The following is a 26,392-nucleotide window of genomic DNA, read 5'->3' as shown; positions in this document are numbered from 1 at the left end:
TGTATATTCCATCCCAAATTTCTCCTCATTATTGCTTTTTTAACTCCTACAAATTGAAAAAGAACTATCTTCCATAATAAAAACTTGTACCCTCAAATTCAGCTTAGAATGATATACAGACCTAGTCTCCACATTAAACATTTCTTTCAATATAAATATCTGTGTAATGACTATGAGGTCATGCACATTGGCAGAACAAAATACTAATTAAAATGTAAAGTCAGTGGACATTTAGGAACCTCTTCCTACTTAACCCTATCCACTCATTCATTCATTACCATTGTGAAACCACAGGTCATAATATTTCATTTAACAATTTTTCTATTATTACAACAGGATCGTCACACCTTGAACCCTTCAGTGTGGATTCCTGTACATGGTGAGGGGACCTCCCAGAGAAGGTTCTGTTTCATCAGTATACATCTCCACTGGCAAAGATAAAATCATGATGCCGTCCAGTGTACTATTACTGACATTTACATCATCACATCCACCTGCCACCATCAAGGCAGGATATCTTAATGCAGGGTATGGCCATACATTCCAAACTCTCTCAGATGTTTGCAGTGTCAGTGGTTCAGTCACTCGAAGATGTCTTGTCGTGGTTCCTTGATGTGTGCTTGTTGTAGTGGCAAAGACCACGATGCTTATAAGTGTGAAACGGACGTTCATTATGTTGGCTCTCACCCATTCTACTTTTGTTCTTGCACTAAATGGTTGGAAGAAAAAGAGGTACAGTGCTTGAAAATAATTCAAAACATTACTTTCCCTGAGGCTCGAAAGTTGCTGTTTACCACTTCATCTTGGACGTATGCTGCTGCACTTCGTTCCACTACCACAGTGGGAGTGCAGACAGATCTATCTGCCTCCAAAGAATTGCTCTCAAACCAAATGAAAAGTCTTTTGACCTTTATGGTTAAAAAAGTTGATGAATCAACTTCAACACCCATCTCTGTCCCAAACATACATTCCAGCAAATCCCAAGATCCACTTCCTTTAGTTCTGGGTACAGGCATTTCCTTGGGTACATCTTCTCCCACCCCAAGATGCAAAATTGTCATTTGTTCATGTCCTCAGTTGCTGGAATTCTCTTCCAACAGCAAAGACCTGCCCGATCGACCCAGGGCAATAAAAAAAAAAAAGACAGTCATAAACAGAAGTGTTCTCCACCCAATTTACCTACTTATAAATAAAAAATGGCTATCTTGACACAATGAAACTGTTGAGGGTTACATTGTAATCTTGATGACATCAAAACAGTGATTGCTTCCTACCATCCTTTATGTCTTTACCTCATGAAACATTTCTGAAACCTGCTAATACAATCACCTTTTGGTGGTTTTCTTAGGTACAGAAATGATAGGCTGTGTGATGGATGAGTGCATGGAGGGGTGGCACTGTTGTTTGATCAGCATGGGGCCACCCTCTCTTTGCCACTCGAAACATACCCTTGGAGACCATAGCCATCTGTGTTTCCTTGGGTTATACCATCACTGTTTGTTCCTGGAGAGACCTGTGATCAATCAGACCTTGATGCTCTCATTGAACAGTTGCCATCTCCCTTTTTAATCCTGGGGGACTTTAATGGACATCATTTCTTCTGGAGATATTGCTGATATTGATAGGAGGGGTATTCCGTAGAGTGTATGCTGTCTGATTACAACCTTTCTCTTTTCAATACTGGTTCTCATACTTATTTTTGTTCACTTAATCAGTCCTTTTACTGCTATTGATCTCAGTTTGCTTCCCTTCTCTATTCTCCCCGCTTTTCATGGAGGGTTGACAATGACCCATGAGACAGTGATCATTTTCCTATAATTTTGAGAGAGACTAGTGGTGGTCAATGCAATCCGACCTGCATGCACCATTGGAAGCTGGATCAAGTAAATTGGCCCTCTTTCACTGCTCTTGCAGAAAGTGATCCTGCCATTGTCTGTAAGCCATTAATAGATGACTGTGTGGCAGAGGTAACTGAGTGTATTATACAAGCAGCTGCTCAATGTATTCCTAAAAACTTCAACACATTTTCCATGATATCCTCATCTATGGTGAATCCTGCCTGCCACATGGTACAGAAGGCTCAAAGATGTACCAGGGATACTTTTCATAGGTATCCTACAATCTTTAACTGCATCGCTTTCCAGCAGGCTCAGTGGGTAAGATCTCAAAGCCAAAAGGACTCTTGGATTAAGTTCACAACCAGCATGTCTTCTACCACCAGTTTCAAAGTCATATGGTACAAGATTTGAAAGGTCAGTGGTCAATATAATTCTGTCCCCCTCTCGATCTTGCTCTCTGATGGCCAAGAAGTAGGTGATAACCAGAGCATACCCAATGCTCCAGGTGAAAACTTGTGCTGGGTATCTAGCACTTTTACTTCTTCCTCCACCTTTTTAGCCAACAAGACTCAGGTAGAGTGATCACATCTTTTCTTTCAAGCTGATTGTCTCTATTTCTTCACACTGGTGGAACTCAAACTGGCCCTTCATCGATCTGGCAGTACATTGGTTGGACCTGATGATGTACACTATGAAATGCTGCTCCATATATCTCCTGCTTCTTTTGCTATTCTTCTGATTGTTTTTGATCGGCTGTTTTTCCTGATGCCTGGTGCCAGGCTATTGTCCTAAATTTATCTGGAAAGGATCCCAAGATTCCTTTAAACTACCATCCAGTTGCTTTGATGAGCTGTCTCTGTAAGACCTTATAGAGGATAGTTAATGCTCATCTTGTTTGGTTACTCGAATTAAAGAACCTCCTCTCGCCTCCCCAGTGTGGGTTCTGATGACAGCGCTCCACTGTGGACCACCTGATTCAACTTGAAATGGCCATCAGTGAAGCTTCTTTCATACAACATTTTGTATCAATATTCTTTGACATTGAGAAGGTTTATGATACGACATGTAGGTATGGTATTTTGCGAGACCTCCATATGTATGGGTTATGTGGCCATTTGCTCATTTTTATTAAAAATTTTTTAATGGACAGGAGATTACAAGTTTGTCTATGTCCAACATTTTCTTGTTCTTTTCTACAGGAACTTGGAGTCCCTCAGGACTGTTTTGAGTGTCACACTTTTTAGTATAAAGATTAATGCCATCACTGAACAACTCCCTCTTACTGTTGCAAACGGGGTCTATATTGACGACTTTCACATCTCACGTCAGTTGTTGAACATAAGGTACATTGATCAGCAGCTACAGACTGCTCTCAATCATTTACTGAAGTGGACCACAGCAAATGGCTTTAACTTTTCTTTCTCTAAAACTGTTTTTATGCACTTTTGCCACCAATGTGGTATTCACCTTGATTTTGAATTCCATACCTGTGGAGTTGTACTGCCTGTGGTACTTGAGACAAAGCTGACCTTTATACCACACATTAAGCAGGTAAGGGTCAAATGTAGAAGAGTGCTGAACATCCTTCATGTCATCTCTTCCCCCACTTAGTGAGCAGATAGATGATCTATGCTAAAGATGTATCATGCTATTATTCGATCAAAACTTGACTATGGATCACTGGTTTATGGCTCTGCCAGAACTTTGGCCTTAAATATGTTGGACCCCATTCATCATCAAGTACTTCGGCTTTGCACTGGGACTTTCCACACTTCCCCAGTTCAGACCTATTTATACAGATGGTTTGAAATTGGGTAACTGTATGGGATCTGCCATGGTTTGTTGTGGTTCGATGGTTGCATGCAGAATCCCCTCTACAGTGTTCACTGCTGAACTGTATGTCATTTATCTTGCTCTGGATCACATAGAAGCTAAGCAGTACTCAAATTGCACTATTTATTACTGACTCGTTAAGTTCTCTACTGGCCCTGGAATTGCTTCACGTTAGTTTTTACCCTGTTTTCGCCAATATTCAAAACAGACTCCCATTTCTCCTTAACATCTACTTCTATCCAGTTTTCCTGGATACCAGGCCACATTGGTATTTGCAAGAATGGGCTCACTAACACTGCAGCTAAAACTGTCTGCTCTGATGCTATCATCGCTGTGCCTATTCCAAACATGGACTATGATCCGTATTCAAGGCTCAACTCTGCCAGTTGGCAGTTGAGTTGGAGTGAGCAATATGAAAACATGCTTTTCCAAATAAAACCCTATATTGGACTTTGGTCGTCTTGCTTCTATAAGGTTCGGAAAGAGGAAGTTGTTCTAACTAGACTAGCCATGGGACTGATGCACCAGTGTGTAACACTCAGGTCACAATCAGCCACATTTTTCTGTCTTACTGTCGTTATGACTATAAATAATGAAACCAATTTAAATATGTTCTGTCCCAAGGTTTATCCATAATGTTAGTATTATTGGTGATGGTGACACTGTCCACCTTCAAAATGTTTTTAGTTTTTTAAAGACAAATAATCTTTTTAATGCTATGTAAGTTTTTTAATTTATACATTAGACCTTTTTTAATGTGATTCTCTTTTAAGAATCAAAGTCCATCTAGTTTGATTTGAAATTAGAATATGTCCGTAACATATAATAATTCAAAACCAGGACTGAAAAGGCAAACTTCAGGTGACTGATGGGGGTTTTTGTACTTACCTGCTAGTCTTTCTGGTGAGTTATGATTATTACAATTATGCGAGAGAAAGTCCTTTACAACTTGCATTACTGTAGTTTTTCTCTTACTGCTGTAGACTATATGTAAACATTATGTTTAATGCTATTTGTGTTTTGTTTTAATTTTGTTTTGTTTTATCTTATTCCTTTTATGAATTTTAATAAATTTACTTTAATTTTTTAATGTTTTACTGGATGTTTGGCACAGATAGCTTAGCTGCTTTGTGCCATAAAACACCAAACCAACCATTCAATATTATTTTAGTTTTTGAGTTGGTGAAATTATTTGGAGATAGTGAAACGTTAAGATAGTATCTTAGACCATACCAATTGAGAACTTAGTGCGTTTGGTTATGATTGAGTATTTTATTAGTGCGTATTGAAATGTTATATAAACACAATTTTACTTAATATTATCTCGATATTACTTGATTGCAAGAATCGGTCAAAATGCGTGAACTTGCAAACTGTTTGTACCACTTTGTAGATACCTATGGTGTATATTAAATTTGTATCTGAAAGGAGTTTAAGAGGAATTTGGTTTATTCATTCCCACTGTCAAAAATTTAAGGCTTGTACTTTTATGATGACTCAACTTTTTTTTGATTTGTTGTTGGAATTTATATTCAAATCTTATCTCCCAGTTCTTTTTCACTGGACCTGGGCTTTCTTTGTGTAATAACCAGACAGGAGTGAATGTAATGTGACTAGGTAATAAAACAGCTGGTATGGGCATCAGCTGTTGTTATGGCATTGATAATATTAAGCAAAATAGTTAATAAATGATCAAGCATAAACTCCAGTGAACTTGGGAACTGGGTCATTCACATATGTAGGGAATACGTTGTCTACAAGTAATATCCACATGAATATGTGTAAGCCACATGACCACAACTTTAGTTTTTCAGCTTTATTATTCAATAAATGTAATACTCTGTGTTTAAAAGTATTTTTAGAATAGAAAAAATACTGTAATTGGGCAATGACAACTTTAAATCTACATTTATAGCCAAATCCCTGATCACCATAATAAGTTGGATCTTGCACTTGTAATACTCTGTTCAATATCAAATTCTTTACACTTCTGGCTATATTGTTCATGCAGTTGGACAGTTTTCATTCATCCTAATTAGAGTGTGATAATTTCTTCACCAGTATAGAAGAAAGCTTTTTCTGAGAGCTTCCCCTTTGGTAACTTTGAATGACAGTTTTTAGCCTGCAATCATAAGAATCTAGGTTCTGTTCTTGCAATTGACTTGACTTGAACCTATGTATTAGTTGCTTCGATATGTGATATTTAGCCAAGACCTGATGTTTTTGAGGCCACTGAGGAAGATTTTATTTTATATTTACTGATTTTATGAGAAGTGTATTTTACATGTTGAACATTTATTCCATATTTGACTTCAAATTATTTATTTTTATGCTCTTGATTATGTTCTGTCTTACTTTTGAATAAAGAATTGTATTCAGTATTGATTTGCTTTTTCTTTTGTATGTTACTGTACCTAACATTACAGATCTATATTGTATTTAGGTTTATTTTGTACTTTACATTGATTATAAATTTTTGAGCTGTAATTTTGTATTCTAGAATATCATATTTTCAGTCTTATTTGTTTATTGTTATGTCTGTTACAGGAAAAGAATAAATTACATTGTTAAAACAACTATTATGTATTGGGTTGAGGAATAATTCGTGAGCATTTTTTCAAGTTAACAAAATATATTCAGAAATGAAATGCTTTCTCAAAATATTTCATGTCATTTGGTAGATAATTTTTTGCTCTAATAGATGGTGTGTTTGATTTTCATATGTCTTTAATTTTTTCCTTCATTTTCAGCTCATTAAATGGAATGTTAAGTGGACAAAATCGAGCATTTTCGACACCATCTGCTTTTCGCATTTAATTTCTTGCAATTTCGTTTAAAACAATGCATACTATATACCTAGGTATTACATGAAATAAAGTATCATAATAAATGTTTTGGGTGTAATGTGTTCATGCATTGAAGTATTGTATAGTCTTGCATGTAATGCTTGAATGAAATTATTTAAAAACGCTCACGAATTATTCTTCAACCTAATACAATAGTTGTTTTTACAAGTTTGAACAACCTGAAGGTAAAGGAGTGAGGAAAGGTGTGGTATGCAGGCAATATGTTTTTTACCTTCTTGATTCAAAAAAAAAATTTTAAATTTTCCAACTTTGAGAGTTGTGTCTTTAACACAGAATTTCAGCCATCAAAGCACATATTTCAGTGGTTCTCAAACTTTCTACATTAATGACACCCTAACCCACTTACCTTGATTTGCACGACACCCCTGCTGCTACATGCATATTTATTGTAAGTTTTTTAATGTTATTTGCTATTCATTTGGTGAAACTATCACTATCCCTAGCAGTTTGTCATGCTAATATGTTGCAACACACAAATTATAAACCACAGACTTAGTTCCATTCACTCTCTCAACCTATTTTTCTAGATCACAGACATTTTCTCACTGTGAAAGATTTTCTTAAGGTTGAATCTACTATGTATAATTGACCAGTTAGCCTTTCCTCTTGTAGATCAAGCAATTGCACTAAGGGTGTAACATCCATCATGTGTCACTGAGAATAACCAACAGACATGGGTAGTACACACAATGTGAGAAGAAAGCATTATCATTTGTCTATGATAATGTTTTCTTAGCCCAGAACGATTTTTACAATTATAATAATAGTTCTTGCATATCTTATTACAGTTCTTAAGTGTCTTAAATTATACTAATAGCTGTTAGAGATATAACAGTTGTAATGCCCAAATCTTTGGTAAAGGCATCATCTCTCATGCACTTATATTGTCTGTTTTTTTACATTGAATAAAGATTCTTTCACTCTGTCACTTATTTTGTTTACATTTATGCATTTTGGTTCTTTTAAAACTAGGAAGAAATCAACACTTAAATGTACATTACACTAATTTTGAAAAATTGTATGTATATGTGTGGTATTCTCAAATAAAACTGAAACCAATAATTAAGACTTTGAGTTTGATTAAATCAGTTGCAACTAAAAGAAAAAGAGACTGGAGCAATTGTTTAGATATGCAATAAATAAATTATTTATGATCATTGCATTTTTTTCATTACTTTATGTTAAGTTTTCCTGTGAGTTGTATGAACAGTAATTAGGGAGAAGCTGATTTCATATCAACATAATTGCTGTTTGGATGGATTAAATATGAGATTGAAACTAACCTCAACAATAACATCCAAAAATGACTTGATTTGAACAGAACAATATAACAATCTGCTTTAAATCAGTTATATTTCAAGCTTTGCTACATTTTTCAGATTACTTAAACACTTCATGAGACTGATCTTATTGTGAAAGATGTAAAATTGCCTTTTCCATGTGCTTATCAGATATGATAAAAGGATTATTGATTTCTGACCATACACAGAAATGGGCACATCTGTGCTAGCTTTGATCATACATAATTCTATGGATTTAGTGTCATTCACAGCTGTATACATGCTGTTCATGTAGAGAATCTTAACTATGTCAAACTTTTACTGAAGTTCTAAAAAGACTGCTTTAAAAATATATAGGTATGATGATAATATATTGTGTATGAAAAGTTAAGGATATATTTTCTCTAACAGAGAATAACTAGACTTGCTCTAATTAAGGTGTAAAGTGTTAGAGATACTTGGGTAATCCATCTGTATTTATTTTGTTGTTGTTTTTTTAGTTAAGGAATAAAAATGTAAATGTGAAGCTGAATAATTTGGGTTTGGGCTTGATATGGCCTGATGGTTAAGGAACTCTACTCTTGATCTGAGAATTTCAGATTCAAATTGCTGTCACTAAACATGATCATCCTTTCAGCCATGGGGACATTCTAAGGTGAAGGACAATACCACTGTTTGCTGGTAAAAGAATAGCTCAAGAATTGGTAATGGATGTCATTAACTTGTTGTCTTCCCTCTATCTATCACTGCTAAACTAGTGATGGTTAATGCAGATAACACTTGTGTAACTTTTTGCAAAATTCTAAACAAACTAAACCAAATATGAATTTGACTCCTCAGTAATACCTCTCCTTTCATCAGAAAAATAAGTTAAAGTATGAAGACTCAAATGTCTTAAATGTAGTTCTTCGTGTACTATATGTGCTTTTGCTTATCCAGCATGTTTATGATTATCAGAATTTCCCAATTAGTGCTTTAAGCATAAACGTACTTAATGTAGTTGGTTTTACTTTTTGTGAATGATCAGCCTTCAGTCCCACATATGCATTTTGTATTCCATGTATTTGTTCCTATGTTTTTTATTATAATGTGCAATGATTGTTATTTACTTGATGCAAAGCATTTATAAATTTTTAGAATATTTATAAGTTTCCCATGTGATCTCTAATTCTATCAACTCCCAATGATGAACAAAGAATTTTTAATATTGTAGAGAATTGAAAAATATTAAATTATGGTGTACAAAACTCATATATTGTGAGTTTTGTATAAATGTACAAATGAAGTTGTAATGGCATAGTGTATTCACTTCATAGGAAATATATTTGAAAATAAACATGTATTTTTTATTTATTTTTTTATCAGTGCACTACAATCTGCTAGAAACTTAAAATGACATTTTTATAGAGTGAAGTGTATGTAACTACGTAGTGATTTTTTTATTTATTTTAGGTAGATTGTACAGAAGAAACAGCTCTATGCGCAGATCAAGGGGTTACTGGTTATCCTACGTACGTATTGACTAGTATCCTGTTTTTCTTTCCCAGTATTTGCTATAGTTACTATTCTACCTTTGTCCTGAACATAATGCAGTCTTTCTTTGCATATTGTTTGAAAAGTAAATTTTTTAATGATATTTATGAGTTTTATATATTTTTGTGAATATTATTGATACAGGAACAAAATATGTAGAAGAAAAATGTAGTTACTATATGAACAGCATTAACCTACTTACATAATTAATTCTGCAGTTTTGTTGAATTTCTGCAAATCATTGATTCATTCTTTACATACAGTATGAAAGATTTTATTATTAGTTTTTTATTTTTGCAAATAGAACTTTAAATGTTTAGAAAGTTCAAATGTATATTTACAAGTTTTTAAGGTATGAGATGTCATCATATTAATAAAGCAGGATACCCGTTTTACAAAACTCTTTTACCAATATTCAGTACTAAATTAATATACATAACTATGTTAAACATGTTGTTAAATAACAGCACTGAATGATAAAGATTTGGTTAGGATACATACTGGCTTGTAGGTAAATGTGGAATTAAGCATTACAAATTTGAACAGAGCAAGTTGCTGTGTGACTCTGAAAAAAGTTTTTTTGACTAACAGTATGCTGTATTTCTATTATCAAGATAAGTAATGTGCTATTTTTGTAATGAAAACAAAAAATTACCAGTGTTTCTCAACAAGTGTCTTTTAATTTTAAGCATCTACATATTATAACTTTTCTTCTAAACAATAAAATTGTATTTAAAAAAAAAATCCTAGATTTTGTGTTGATATTTGTCATAAATAGTTGTATCTTATGTGTTCTCAATAGCTGGTCATGAGCCATCTGTTGACTTGGGTACAAGTGAATTATAGTGCATTCACATTACGTTAACATATTTCACTCAAACATTATTATCTAATTATATGGAAAGTAGCACTTTTAATTATGAGTTTGTGCTAATTAGATCTTATGTTGGCCTAAGCTTATTGCTGAGTGGTTTAACCTTGGACAGAGGAGATATTTCATGGTATTAAATAGACTAACCAGTTTTTATTTTGTTTCTTATCTGAATTAAGAGATGTATAATTTTTCAAAACTGATATCAATTTAAAGACCATTGTAAGAATTAAGGAGTTAAATTATTTTAATGAAAACCTGGTCCATGACTTGTGTGAATTAAACTTCATAAATTTTTACCTTAAGTTATAAATGAAAGTAAGATTTCTCAAAATCAGTTTAAAAAGTCAGTGAAATGTTTATGAAAACATTAGCTCTTTGAATCGCAATTTAAACTCAATACAAGTCAATTTGGCCCGGCATGGCCAAGCGTGTTAAGGTGTTTGAGACGTAATCCGTGGGTCGCGGGTTCGAATCCCGGTTGCACCAAACATGCTCGCCCTTTCAGCCATGGGGGTGTTATAATGTTACGGTCAATCCCACTATTCATTGGTAAAAGAGTAGCCCAAGAGTTGGCGGTGGGTGGTGATGACTAGCTGGCTTCCCTCTAGTCTTACACTTACATTAGGGACGGCTAGCGCAGATAGCCCTGGAGTAGCTTTGCGCAAAATTCAAAAAAACAAAAAAAACAAACAAGTCAATTTTATGTTGTAATTTGGCATTGCTTTTTTTTCTGAGAGTTACAAAGGTTATTTTGTTTTATTTCTGTGAAAAAAATGTAGTCCAAATATGTATCTCTATAGCAATGATGAATATTTATAATCAACACAAAAAATTCAAATAGATGCAAACAATACAAAACACAAGGTTAACATTTCCTAAAATTACTGAACTATGTATTCCATGCTCTTTGAGTTTGATTGCTAGAGAATTGGTGAGAATCAACATTTGTTAACTTCTTATAATAAAAAATTTGTTATACTGCCTGTAACAAAGCTTACATCCTGCCAGTATATCTCATTTTGTTAGCTGTCAGTTTCAAGTTTAAGGGTCATGGAATTATGTACAGCAGTAATTCTCAAACTTTTCATGATGAAACACCACTTTTTGTGCAAACGTATTTTCAAATTTTATTTACCAAACTAGTCCTAAGTAAGAAAAAAAAAAGTTGCAAAAATCAATATTTTAATACCTATCCATTAACTCTTTCCTCACAGGTACACTTTTCTGTATGTGTCACAATTGTTTACAGTTATATTGAAGATTTAATTAGATTATGTTATTTTCAACGTATGTGAATAAACTTACCATTAAAACATAGTTAATAAATCAGAGTTTTGAGTTCGTAATTTTTTGAGGAAATATTTAAAAAAATTAATTTCCCTTAGTAAGAAAATCATGATAACTGTGTCTAGCTCTCCCTTCTTTAGTTTATTAACCATTTCATAAAGAAGTATGGAATTTAACATAAACTATTCATAATATAGTTATTTTTCAGGTGAATCAAAATTTTTTTATAGCCTTCAATCTTGTTTATTATGGAATCATAGGCAAGAAAACCAGATCCACTTGCCACACCTAACTTTCAAAAATTGGCAATAGTTCTCTCTAACATATCATACTATATTGTTTATGACTAATAAAAAACTGGTTTAATCTGTCAAACAAAGTATTATATTTCATTGTTTTCTGTACAGAAAATTATCTGTTTCACTTCCAGTTCAAACATTATTCACATTGGAAACACATTGATAAGCTTAGCTGAGTTTTTTAATGTTCTTGTCACATAGTTAGTAAGTCAAGAAAAGTATGATAACCCATTAGTATAAAAATGTAGCTTAAGTTTCATTGACAGTTGACAGCAAAAAAAACAAAAGACCTCTGATATGTACTGTATTTCTTTTTCTTTATTTGTTATTATAAAGATAACTAAAATGTAAATATTACAAACTTTTAGATAAGGTAAGATTAGATGAGGCAAAATAAACAAATAATAATAATAATAAAATATTTTCATGAATTATGCTCACAAGTAGCCTGCACATTGTCATTCAGTAGGGTAACATGAGCTCCACATTTGCCAAATGATTTAAAATTTTATGGCAGGAATATCACTTAGACATGGTTCAAATGGTAATAAAATTTAATATAAAAATATGTACACACTTGCATGTGAAGCTATTAAGGATAAACAAAAGTAGTTTAATTTTACAATTTGATGTCACTCTAGAAAAAAAAGTGATGTCCATTTATTTTTAATATTTTGTGGTTACAAGATCATTTAATTGCAAAATCAATCAACCTCGTGTAGAGGTAGAGTAAGGAAATAACATTGACTGTTGGTATTGATTGTTTAGTGAAGATTCTTCATCAAAAATTATGACTTTTTTTTTGTTTACAAATGACTTAATGTATACTGAAGGGCTGTAAGATTTTGTGAAAGTACACAAAACATGTTAGAAGTTGTAGTATTGAAGCTATAGTGGCCACAAACCAAAGACCATAACAAGTGAGTTAACCCTTTCACCTATGGCTTTTTTATCATAGAAAAGGTAACATTGCCAGGTATAGAGTAGTCATTAGGCATTCTTCAGAATACATTGCAAGCATGATTTTCAGCTTTTATCTTTGTTTAATTTTGTAGTTATAGCTGGACAATGCATGTAACCTTGCCAGTTGTTAAAAAATTTCATTGGACATCAAGTGTGAATGTTGAAATTTGGACATTATCATTCAACTGTATATCACATTATTTCACTGGTGAAAGCAATACTGAAAATCAGTAGTGTCACAGTAAACATTATTCATATGTTTGTTGTATGAACATTGTAATCAGTATTTTCTGGTAACACTGAAGTCATTTTTACCATGATTTTGTAGTTCATCTGTCAAATATTGTATATTTCTGATTTTAGATTTTGGTTATTGGAGTAGTATGCCTAACTTTTGTAATAAATCCTGTACACATCTAAGTATTAAACTACATAATATTTATAGAAAAATCTCAACATTAAGGCACCCTTCTAACTGTCTCCAGTTTGTTATATGCCTTTAGTATCAAAATTGTGCCATGCATAGTTGGATTTGGTATTAACTGTACTGATTTTATGGATACTAAGTCACCCTCCATTTTGTTTGGTGTATATATGATGTGGGTGTTTGTGAGTTGCAAATTGCTATGACATGGAGCATGTCAACATGTCTCATGGGGTGAATTTCCTGTGCTCTTTTTGCTTTTATTATTATTATTGATTATAAAGTTCCACATTACTTCCCTTCAAAGTTTGAACTGCTAAACATTTCACATTCATTTTCTGTGTATATTTTACTTTCAGCCACTGAAGTAGAAACCCAATGAAAATAAAGCAACAAATTGCCACTTGTATCATTAGACTGTTTAATAGACACCAAAATGAGATAGAGGGTGCTATTTGGAAAGAAATGTTTAGAAAGAAGTCCTGATAATATTGTGGATTTTAGAATGTCATTTGCTTTTATTATTTTTGTATTTAGAAATTAAGAGTTGAATAACAAAAACAAAACGACTAGAATTAGTAAGATTGGGGACAAAAATAATAGGTATATACTTTTAGTTTATATTTTAGTAGTATAAAGTATAATGTTAGCATAGAAAATATACTGATTTTTTTAGGCTTAGTTATAATTCAACTTACAGTGAAATGAGAATGTATGACAAATTAAACACTGCTTTATTTAATAATTACAGTTTTAAAAACTAGTTGACTGACAAAGTTAGGCTTAACAGTATTAACAACAAGCTACTGGTATTTAAATCATAATACCAAGGATTTATTTTAATTCTAGAAATAATACAAAGGTTAAGACTAGTTCTGGGATTAAACATTCCCAGTTTGTTAGATATGAAAGGTGCTACAAATTGGTTTTATTTGGGGACTCCGGACTACTATGTACTTTGAAAGAAGCTACTACTGAGGGTGTTCAATCTATTTGTAGAGATTAAAGGTTAGAGGAAAAGTTGGAGAATATCCTAACTAAATTTGTGGAAAGAGGTACAGAGAAGTTTAAACTGTATGAAGTGAAAGCAGACTTAAAGAGGAGCTTAAGCTTTAATATGTAAGGGAGGCATCAGTAAAGATTTACAATGACATTCAGGAAGTTAGAAATGGTAGTATTAGGGTTAAAAGTAGTGAACTTGATTGTAAAAGATTCTATTGTATTGAGCAACAGATTTTGGCACTTGGCTTATGTATATGATGAATTATTGGACGAAGGGAAAATTAAAGGAATGGACAAGGATATGGATTATGAACTTAGAGGGTAATGGTGATTCATTGACCTGATATGTGGGGTAAATAGGGACAAAATAAGAGTTAGATTATGCTACCCTGGAGAACAGGTGGAAGATGTAATTGACAGAGCAAGAGATGTAATGAAGGGGACTGGCGATGATGCAGTTTTGTTGTGCACACATGAGAGTAAATCAAAGGAACTAAAGTACAAAAGGTAGATGAAAGAATTTAAATATAAAGGCCATAAATTAATTGTGTTTGGTACTGTTAAGAATTAATTGTGGAGATGAAATTTTGAGTAGATCACTATGGCTAAATGCTAAGCTCAAATTAATATGCAAGAATGAGCAGGATAGCTGGTTGGACTTGTGGGATCAGATGAGTTGGAAAGGGGAACTTTTTTGAATGGATGGTTTACACTAAGCAGAAAAGGATCTGACATGTTTATGAGGGCTGTTGACTCAGCTGTAAGGGAAATTTTAAATTAGGACTAATAGTGGTGAAAGCAAAGATAAACTAAATGAAACAAAATTGTGATGTACAAAAAAGCTTAGCATAGCAAGTCAGTATAAAATAAATTGTAAGAATAGGCTTAATCATTACTATTGTAATGCTAGAAGTATAAGAAATAAGAGATTACCTTAGGGCACTGGTAGGAATAGAAGATTTAAATATAATAAGTGAAATATGGTTAAATGTAAATCATTTTGATGACAGATTTTGTTGAAATGCATGGTTATAGGTTATTCAATAGGTACAGACTAGTAAAGAGAGGGGAAGGAGTGGTTGTATATGAAAAATGTGAGTTACATCCTGTTGAAGTTGAGAATATTAAGGATGACAGCAAGGAGATTAAATTCATTTGGATTTATGTTAGTGGATATCAAGGTGAAAGCTCTTAGTAAGAATTTTTTACAGACCACCAGATGAAACTGTTGAAATTGGTGAGAAACTTCACAGTGAGATTAAGATTTCAGCTGTTAGTGAAGCCATAATTATGGGTGATTTTTCCATGAGGAAAAGCATTTCTGAAAATTGTTCAAGATGGTTTTCTTGACCTATGAATCTACTAGAAATAATGCTATTTTAGATTTTTTGTTGACTTGTAATATGGAAATGGTTGAGGTGGTGGAAAGTGGGGAACATCTAGGTATGAGTCATTGCTGTATTAGGTTTGATGTTTTGCTGCATCTAGAAAATAAGAATAACAATATTTTGATTTCAAATTTCAAAAATGCAAATTTTGAAGGGATACAACAAGCATTATTTTGAGAAATGGGTAGCTAAACTATTTGGAGACAGCAAATGTGAAAAGTTTTTAAAGAAAAAATATTTGATATTTGAAACAAATATATCTTACAGAAAGAAAAGGGCAACTATAAGAAACCAGCTTGGTTAACAAAGGGTATAAGAGATAAAATTAAAGAAAAGTACAACAGAGGTAAATAGAATGTAAGGATGGGGATAGGACCCTTGAAGGATGACAAAGGAAAGTTGGTATCCAATGGCTAGGTTATTAAATTCTTCTTTTTCATCACTTTTTACTGATGAAGAATTGTATAGTATTTCTTATCTTGAACAATTAACAGATGAAAAAAGTTGAACAAGACAATTGCATAAATTCTGAGATTATTAAAATAAATTGGGAAAGTTTGAGGAATGATAAGACTCCTTGTCTAAGTGATAATTCCCTAAGAGTATTAAAGGAGGTCAAGGACTGGATATGCAAGTCACTTGCCAAAAATATTTTAAGTCCTTGAATAATGAACATGTACTAACAGGTTAGAAATTAATTAACATCACTCCTATCTTCAAGGGAGGTAATAAAGTTGTCCCAGTAATTAGAGGCCTATTAATTATGGGAAAAAGTTTGGGAAGTCTGATAGAAGATACTTGGCAAAGTCATTAAGCAAAGTTTTAAAAATTTTATGAGATAATCAATATGGTTTCACTAAGGGAAAATCTTGCCTTGCTTTAAAAATATTCATGTATATGTGGATGTGGGTAATGGTGTAGAGTTGATTTATCTTGATTTTCATAAAGCATTTGACAAAGTATATGTGTAAAAATGGCTCGTTTGGGTTGAGAAAATATTTTACATAGAAGAGTGAACAATGTTTCGACCTTCTTTTGGTCATTGTCAGGTTCAAAGTGCCACATAAAAGGTATGTAAAGAAAGCTATCTCTATAAATATGGGAAAATGAGTAAACTAATTGGATAATGAGTGGCTTGATGGAAGAAAGCAGAGGGTTGTTATAAATAGAATTCACTTAAACTGATTTAATTTTGCAAATGATGTACTGCAGAGCTCAGTGTCATGATCATTGCTCTTTTTGATTTATATTAATGAGATAGATGAAGGAATGGTCAATAAATTACCTAAATTTGCTGATGAGATCAAGATATTAGGTGCTGCTGGCTGTAAAGATAATGTTGCTGCTTTACAAGAGGATTTAGATCGTTTAATGAGTTGAGTAAATAAATGGCAGATGGGTTTTAAGATAAATGCAATAAACTGTGTATGGGCTATCATAATTTGAATTACAAGTATAGTTTGGGTGGAAATAACCTTAACAGTGTCATGAACAAAAAGGATCTTGGTGTAATAGTTTATCAGTCTCTAAAGCCACCCAAATGAGTCAGCTGTTGCTAGTGGTATGGGGAAATAGGATTTTAGGTTGTTTCTTCAGAAATTCTGAATACAACTCTAAAGAAGTTATAATTTCTTTGTACAAGGTCATTGGTTAGGCCACATTTGGAATATTGTATTCAGTCTTAGGCTCCTTACATTAGGAAAGACATTAAAGGAAAATTGAAATGGTTGAGAGAAGGGTTACTAGAAAGGTGTGTGGGATGGAGGGGCTGTCATATGACGAGAAGCTGAAATCTCTGAAATTTTCTATTAATAAAAAAAAATGAATTAGGAGGATCTGATTGAGGTGTTTAAGATTGTAAAGGAAATTGATAGTGTTGATACAGCATCTTTTTTCATACTTAACAGCAAGAATTATATATTTAGGCAAGATAGAAGCCATCTTCAACTAAGATAATTTTATTTTTCAAATAGGACAGTTGGCCTATGAAATGTGTTGCCTTTTGATGTTATTGAAGCAGTAAATTTGAATAAGTGTAAAAGAAAGTTTGATAGATATACGAAAGATGAGAACTTGATTTAAATTTTTTAGTTTGGTTGGGAGGACCAGACAGCTGAGATATACCAACAGGTACCATGTTGTCTTTAAACATTATTTTATTATATGTAATATGATACTCTTGAGAGCAGTAAAGTGCATACACAAAAATAAGCCAATTTGCTCTGAGAACAGTGGGGAATGTATCTTGTGTATCCTGCAGTATTTACAAGAATTCCCCAGAGGAATGATATTGCACCTTGAATCTGTGAAAATGTTTATTACAGTATTTAGTTCAGAGCCAATCTGGTGAACATTGCTGCAAGTGTTTAAGTGTTGGTCATCCTTCTGGAATGTTTGGAAATTAACTGCTTATCATACAGGAATACTTAGATAACTATGTACTTTATCAACTGCCCATGTAGAGAATGAGACTAAAGATACTGCTTTTACTTTGCAATATCAAGGTGCATGTTATTGAGAGATTTATTTTGATTTAAAATAGTAGAAAAAGGAAAAAGACTGAAAAGATCTGCCTTTAACTATACTGTGACAGACATCCCTTATTGTGCATGTCATGATGTTTTAGTGACTTACATTGAAATTTTAGATACTTCACATTTTGTTTGTTTTGCCAATTAGATAGTCTTAGCTAAAAAATCTATACTTTATAATAGTATACAAGTTTTAAGTTTTTAATTTTATAAGACAATATTTAAGAAAATCCTACATTTCCCTAGTGTTGCATGTGTAGCTCGTTGTTCCTAGTTATTTCATCTTTATTTTTCCACTTCTATTCTAGTATGTATGAAATTCAATGTATGTTACTCACTATAAGATTATCATTCCTCAGAAAAACCATAATTTTCATTGTCTTCAATTGTATTTGGTTACAGATCTATCAGTTAGAAAATAAGACCCCTCTTGCCACATCCACTTGTCACATCCTCTCTTTCAGGATTTATTAATAGTTCTATCTTACATAGGTTTTAATCTATCAAATGATGTGTTGTATAACATTGTCTTATGGACAGAGAATTGTCAATTTCAATATTAGTACAATCTTTAAAAGATAGTGACTAGCTTGGCTTATTTTGCATTGATTGTAGTGCATAATTAGCCTAAAAATTTGAGGTAGTGAAAAATGTCTACTTTTTGTATGTTGTTATTTTTTATTGTTTGGTGCATTATTTAAGTAAATAAATATTTTTAGTGCATTACTATCATCAGTAAAAAAAAAAGTAAAGTTAATTTTCTTTTGCAATTAACAGGAAGAAAAGAGAAGGTTCAGGAAATATTTTTTATTTCTGGTTTTTCATGTTTATTGTTTTTTTTATTATTTTAAAAGTAACTAAAATGTAAAAATAAGATATCTTTAAGATAGTGAAAGCTAGATAAATGAATGAAATAATGCACATGAGCTGTTTGGAGAAGTACATGGGTAATGTAATTTGATAGTGTGACATGAGCTGCATATTCCCCAGGAGATTTAAAAGTTATAATAACTTGAATAGTAGTTAGAGATTTTCCTTAGAGTAAGAAAACAATATAAGTATAAATAAATGTATACTGTTATGAATTTAAAGCTATGTTGGACAAACAAATGTAGTTTTATATTACAAAATGAAGTTATTCTAGATGGGAAAAATGGTAATTTATATTTATTTCAAGTTGGTTTTGGTGGTTTAAGCAAATTAGTCAACCTTGTATACTGTTCAGGTAGAGAAAATAAAATAATTTTAAATGTATTTAGGAGGCTTTAGAGTTCACAAAAATGAGGTTTTTGAGATGAAAAAAGGAATTTTAATCTTTAAAAAAATCACTTTCCATGTGGACTATTCAAAACAAGTACCTGGTATATTGTAGGACAAATCTTTTTAGCTTATTTAAGATACCTATAATTTTTACTGAATGACTGCCAAATTTTGGCATACGGTATTAAAAGTTAATAGTATCAAATCTATGAAGAGCATACGAGTACAAAGAGGTCATGGTTGATCAAATCAACTGAGCCTGTGTTAAGAGAGTTAATTATGTGATGCCTGATTTTTCAAGGTGCCTTTTTACTCAAGTTTCTACTGTATATTTTATGTTTTAAAATAAAAGTATTAAAACATACGAAAAATTCTTTGAGTTATATTTGTTACTGTAATAAGTTTTGGGATAAAAATATAATCATTCTGATATTAGTAATAGCTGTGAGTTTTGTTTTAAAACCTCCTTTGTCTCATAATGGCTTTAATATTATTTTATTTCGTAGGTTGAAGTTTTTCAAAACTGGTTCAACAGAAGGATTAAAGTATCGTGGTTCGAGAGACCTTCCATCACTTGAATCATTTGTGACGAGCACTCTTGGAGAGGAAGAAGTGAGTTATTAAAAAATAAATTTGAGTCAGTTATCTATGAAGTACTTTGAGCTAGTAAACAATAGTTGTTTTAATTACCTATTGAATAAGGCTGTGATGCAACATCTTTTTCAGAATTTGATTTGTAATGCATAACTTGTGATTAATTTTTAAACTCTTTCAGTAAAGATTTATCTTGCTTAAATGAGTTAACTGTGTGTGTTTCATCATCTTATACAAATAACTACTGAAATATTTGAATAAAATTTCATGAAATACTTTTAGTGCTGGCTGCTTTAATATGGTATTTGGTAGTGTGAAAATTAAAGTGAACCTTAACCGAGACTGAAATAATACCTTTTGAGTAATTGGAGGTTGGTTTGATAGACATCCATGTATGCGTATATTTCAATTTAGTTTAATATTTGAGTATTTTTACAACAAGGCATTCCGATCAATTTGGGAAAATCTTGTTTTTGTTTGGTCATGCAATTTCTTATTTATATTTTTTTCTACCTGGTAATTTGATATTAGCCAGCCAACTATTTAAATTATAATTTAAGAAAACTATCTTTTTTTTATTTGTTTAGAAAAATGTTATCCAATTGAAAGGAACATAAAGTATTTAAGTATGTGTAGCTATTTTAAACAATAGGATCACAAATTTTATTTCTTTTCATGACAACAAAAAATGATTTTATCCCAGTTTTTAATTTTAATCTTGCTTCTTTATTTAACCTTTTTGTGACTAGTGAGAATCTGTCAGGTGTTAAGTGCTTATCTGCATATCAGAATTCAATATTTATGTGCAAAATAATCTAGCAAAAATTTTTGATTCAAAAATATTATAACATTGACTTTTAGTTGCATTTAGTAAGTATAATTTGCAAAGACAAATGATAAAATAAAACACAGCTCTGAAGAGTATATTTGCCACAAATAACCCATTTGTTAGTTTTTTTAAAGAAATGTTGTACCAAAAATTTATATTTATGTATCCCTTAAAAACATAGTTATTAAGGTGTTTTGTTTTTTTCTTATGTGATTTTCCCATTCCTCACCCATGTGGTGAGGGAACTGCCCCAGGAAGGTTCTGTTCTTTCAGTTTACCTCCTCTGGGATCTAGATATCCATCCACGTGTTTGCAGTGCGTGGCAACCCATGAAGGGGAGGAGAGGATTCTGGTGGTTGAGGGGTCCAACCATAACACACCACTTTGGCCTTGAATTCCAGTAGATGGGTGGCCCCCCTTGGGTCAATCAGCTGGTCCATTTGGGCTATGGTCAACCAAGTACCAGTGTTGGATGTTCTCAACAGGTGTTGTGGACATTGTATCTGATGATGGTGTTTGGGTATAGTGCTCAAGAAACCCTGGTGTTGCTGCAGTGCTCTTGTTTGACATTGTAGTACATCTCTTTATAGGGCTCCATGGTGGGTGGAGTCACTAGGCAATGAAATTTTTCTATTTTCATTATGGATACTTCAATTAAAAATCTTAATAAAATAGTGAAAAAACAATCTTTAGGTAAATGACCACATCTTGAAGATTCTGAGCAGCAATTCTCACCATCTGTGCCATTTGTGGTACCAAATTTTCTTATATTGCATTCACTTTCAGACAAACCTTTAGGGCAAATGTCTTCCATTTTCATTCAGAAGGGAATAGAGGGACTTGCTGGCTCTCTAAAGTCAGTAAAGAAGCTTTAGTCTGGTGACATATTGGTGGAAACATTCACATCTCAAAACAGTGAACTCTTGCATTCAAAGGCAGTGGGGGATATACCTATTGAGATTACACCTCATGCTACTTTGAATTCATCATGAGGAGTTATTGTTGAGAGGGATATGAAAAACATCCTCAAGTCAGAGATTATTGCTGGTTTCTCCACCCAAGGAGTTTCTGCAGTGAGGTGTATATCCACTCGCAAAGATGGAATTATGATGTATTTATGTCACCATGTCTGCCTGGCACCATCAAGGCAGGTTATCTTAATTGCAAAGTACGGCCATACATTCCAAACCCTCTCTGATGCTTCCAGTGTCTGCGGTTCTGTCACTCAAAGAAGTCATGTCGTGGTTCCTTGACGCGTGTTCATTGTGGTGGCAAGGACCATGATGCCTATGAATGTGAAACGGACCCTCATTGCATGAATTTCAGTGGCTCTCACCCTTCCTACTTTCATTCTTGCCCTAAAGGGTTGGAAGAAAAAGAGGTGCAATGTTTGAAAATTATTTTTAACATTACTTATTCTGAGGTTCGTAAGCTGCTGTCCACCACATCATCTTGGACATATGCTGCTGCACTTCATTCCACTATAACAGTGAGGGTGCAGATGGATCTCTCTGATCCAAAAGAATCATTCTCAAAACAAATGAAAAGTCTTTTGACCTCCATGGTTAATTACATGGCTAAATTACTTTCCAGCAAATCCCAAGATCCACTTCCTTTAGTCTCGGCAAGATGCACAAATATAATTTGTTCACATCCTCAGTTGCTGAAAAATCATCTTCCAACAGCAAAGACCTGCCCAATCAACCTAGGGCAGGATCCATGGAGGTCGATAGACTTCCCTTGAGTAAAGACAATAAAGATAAAAGATGTTCTAAACAGAAGGGTTCTCCAACCAATTCACCTACACGAAAATAAAAATGGCCACCTTGATACAATGGAACTGTCAAGGTTTATGTTCTAATCTGGAAGACATAAAACCACTGATTGCTTCCTACCATCCTGTATGTCTCTTCTTACAGGAAACATTTCTGAAACCTGCAGATACAGTCACGTTTCAGCAGTTTTCTTTGTACAGAAATGACAGGCTGTGTGATGGCCGAGTGCATGGAGGGGTGGCACTGTTGGTTGATCAGCATGTGCCCACCCTGTCTTTGCCACCCTTGGAGGCCGTAGCCATCTGTGTTTCCTTGGGTCATACCATTACTATTTGTTCTTTCTACCTGTTGTCTGGAGAGACCTATGATCAATCGGACGTTGATGCTCTCACTGAACAGTTGCTGTCTCCCATTTTAATCCTGGGGGACTTTAATGGACATCATCCCCTCTGGGGAAGTGATGGTATTGATATGTTCCATAGAGCATATGCTCTCTGATCACAACCTTTCTCTTTTTAATACTGGTTCTTATACTTATTTTCATGCACCTGGTCAGTCCTTTACTGCTATTCATCTTCAGTTTGCTCCCCTTTTCTATTCTCCCCCTTTTCATGGAGGGTTGAAAATAACCCATGAGACAGTGATCATTTTCCTTTAATTCTGAGAGAGATTGGCCGTGGTTGCCACCCAACCAGCGTGCTCTGGTGCAAGCTGGATCAAGCAAACTGGCTTTTTTTCACTACTGTTGCAGAACTTGATCCTGCCATTGTCTGTAAGCCATCAATAGACGACTGTGTGGCAGCAGTAACTGACTATATTATACAAGCAGCTGGTCAGTATATATCTGGAACCTTTACGTTTTCCATGATATTCTTATCCATGGTGGAATCCTGCCTTCCACATGGTACGGAAGGCTCAAAGATGGACCTGGGATACTTTCCATAGGTATCCCACACTCTTGCACCACATTGCTTTCCAGCAGGCCCGTGCACATTCTTGGTGGGAAAGATGTCAAAGCCAGAAAGAACCTTAGATTAAGTTCACAACCAGCATATTTTCTACCACCAGTTCCAAAGTCATATGGGACAAGATTCAAAAGTCAGTGGGCAATATAATTCTGTCCCTCTCTCGATCTTGCTCTCTGATGGCCAGGAAGTAGCCGTTACCTGGAGCATTGCTGATACTCTAGGTGGAAGCATTTGTTGGGTATTTAGCACTTCTGCTTCTTCCTCCACCTTCTTAGGCATCAAGACTCGGGCAGAGCAAACATCTCTGTTCTTTCGAGGTGATTGTCTCTATGACTGTAATCGTTCCTTTACACTGGTGGAACTCAAACTGGCCCTTCATCGGTCTGGCAGTACATCATTTGGACCTGATGATGCTTCTATTACTATTCTTTTGCTTGTTTTTAACTAAATCTTGCAGGAGAATATTTTTTCTGGTGCCAGGCCATTGTTGTACCTTTTATCTAAGCCTAGGAAGGATCCCAAGATTCCTTCAAACTACCATTCAATTACTTTGAGCTGTCTCTGTAAGACCTGAAAGAGGATGGTTAATGCTTGTCTCATTTGGTTTCTCGAATCAAACAACTTCCTTTCATCCACCCAGTGTGGGTTACGACGACAGCACTCTACTATGGACCACCTGATTCAACTTGACACATCCATCAGAGAAGCCTTTCTCAAATGACAACATCTTGTATCAGTATTTTTTGAAATTGTTATGATACAACATGAAAGTGTGGCATTTTGCAAGACCATATATATGGGTTATGTGGCCATTTGCCCATTTTTACTAAAAATGTTTTTAATGGACAGTAGATTCCAAGTTTGTATGGGTTCAACACTTTCCCATTCTTTTTTACAGGAACTTGTAGTTCTTCAGGGCTGTGTTTTGAGTGTCACACTTTTCAGTATAAAGATTAATGCCATCACTGAACAACTCCCTTTTACTGTTGCAAATGTGCTGTATGTCAATGACTTTCACATCTCCTGTCAGTTGTCAAACATGAGGTGTATTGAGTGGCAGCTACAGACTGCCCTCAGTTGTTTACTAAAGTGGACCACAGCAAATGGCTTTAACTTTTCTCTCTCCAAAACTGTTTGCATGCACTTTTCTCACCAACAGGGTATTCACCCTGATCCTTAACTCCATATCTGTGAAGTTGTTCTGCCTGTGGTCCTGGGGCTTATCTTTGACCATAAGCTGACCTTTATACCACACATCAAGCAGCTATGGGTCAAATGTACAAGAGTTCTGAACGTCCTCCGTGTCCTCTCTTCCATCACTTGGGGAGCAGATCGAAGTTCCATGCTAAAGATATGTCGTGCTCTTATTTGTTCGAAACTCGAATATGGATCACTGGCCTATAGCTCTGCTGGGACTTTGGCCTTAAATATGTTGGAACCCATTCATCATCAAGGACTTTGGCTCTGCACTGGGGCTTTCTGCACTTCCTCAGTTCAGAGCTTATACATAGTCTCATGAACCTTCTTTGCACCTCTGCTGTTTGCAACTGTCTTTACTATATGCTTTGAAACTTTGTTCCTTAACAAAGCATCCCACCTGGGATTGTATTTTCCTTCCTCAGTAGGCCAAACTTTTTCAGAATAGACAATTTGCCACTGCTCCTTTTGGCTTTCATATCCAGGGGCAGTTGGATGAATTTGGTCTGTTTTTAACCAAGTCTGTTAGAAGTCGACTTGGAATGAGCAATGTGACAACAAGTTTTTCCAAATAAGACCTTGTATTGGACTTTGGTCATCTTGCTTCCATAAGGATTGGAAGGAGGAAGTTGTTCTCACTAGACTATGCATTGGTTACAGTTTTTTAACTCATCATTTTCTTTTATCTAGAACTGATGCACCATTGTGTAGTCTGTGTGATACTGAGGTCACAGAAAACCACATTTTACTTCTTTGCTGTCATTATGACTCTTAATGATGGCACCATTTTCATCATATTCTGTCTCAATGTTTGTCCATAATGTTAAACAATTTTATTGGTTATGATGACACTGTCCACCTTGGAAATGTTTTTAGGTTTTTAAAGGCCATCAATCTTTTTAATGCTATTTAAGGTTTTTAATTTATACATTAGACCAATTTAATGAGGTTCCCTTTTAAGAATCACAGTCCATCTAGTTTGATTTGAAATTAGAAAATGGTCGTAAACTCAAATAATTTAAAACCAGGACTGGAAAGGCCAATTTCAGGTGTCTGACGGTGGTTTTTGTACTTGCCTGTTAGTCTTCCTGGTGAGTTATGATAATTACAGAAAGACCTCGACAACTTGTAGAGGTCTATTACCTCTACACTAATACTGTAGTTTTTCTCTTGATGCTGTAGACTAGATGTAAACATAGGTTTTATGCTTTTTTAACTTTGTTTTATTTTACCTTAATTTCCTTTTTATAAATTTCCTGATTTTACTTTAATTTTAACTTTTCACTGGATGTTTGGCACAGATAGCCTAGCTGCTTTTGCCTTAAAAAAACAAATCAACCAACCAACTGACTTGTGTGATTTTAGAATTGATGCTTTGGAATTTTGTAATTTGCTGGAGTTATTTGCTAAGAAAAATGAAAAAAGACATTTAAAGTTGTTTCTGCACAAATATTGGAGACACTTTGAAAATAGCTAGAGAAAGCATTTAATACTACTGAATAGAGAAGGTTAAAGACTATATCACCGTGGAGTAAATAAGGTGGTCTGAAAAGTCATTTGTTGTTTTGTGGGAAAGTAGTTAAATATAGTTTCTGTAGAGAAGAACAATAAATTTTAGTGTGAGACTTAGACATTGCAACAAATTAAATT

General features: G+C 33.9%; 1 protein-coding gene across 1 annotated transcript in view; it reads left to right on the top strand.

The window, feature by feature from the left end:
- Positions 1 to 26,392, top strand: part of prtp (thioredoxin domain-containing protein pretaporter) — an 86,646-nt gene that overhangs the window by 17,487 nt on the left and 42,767 nt on the right. The window contains exons 3-4 of the mRNA XM_076505906.1: positions 9,271 to 9,329; positions 19,886 to 19,991. Coding sequence (XP_076362021.1) covers positions 9,271 to 9,329; positions 19,886 to 19,991 — 165 coding nt within the window. The remainder of the gene's footprint in view (positions 1 to 9,270; positions 9,330 to 19,885; positions 19,992 to 26,392) is intronic.

This window comes from Tachypleus tridentatus, chromosome 6, assembly GCF_004210375.1.
Source record: "Tachypleus tridentatus isolate NWPU-2018 chromosome 6, ASM421037v1, whole genome shotgun sequence".
Taxonomy (NCBI): Eukaryota; Metazoa; Arthropoda; class Merostomata; order Xiphosura; family Limulidae; genus Tachypleus; species Tachypleus tridentatus.
The sequence above is the reverse complement of the archived record's forward strand: the minus strand, read 5'-3'. Positions and strand labels throughout refer to the sequence as shown.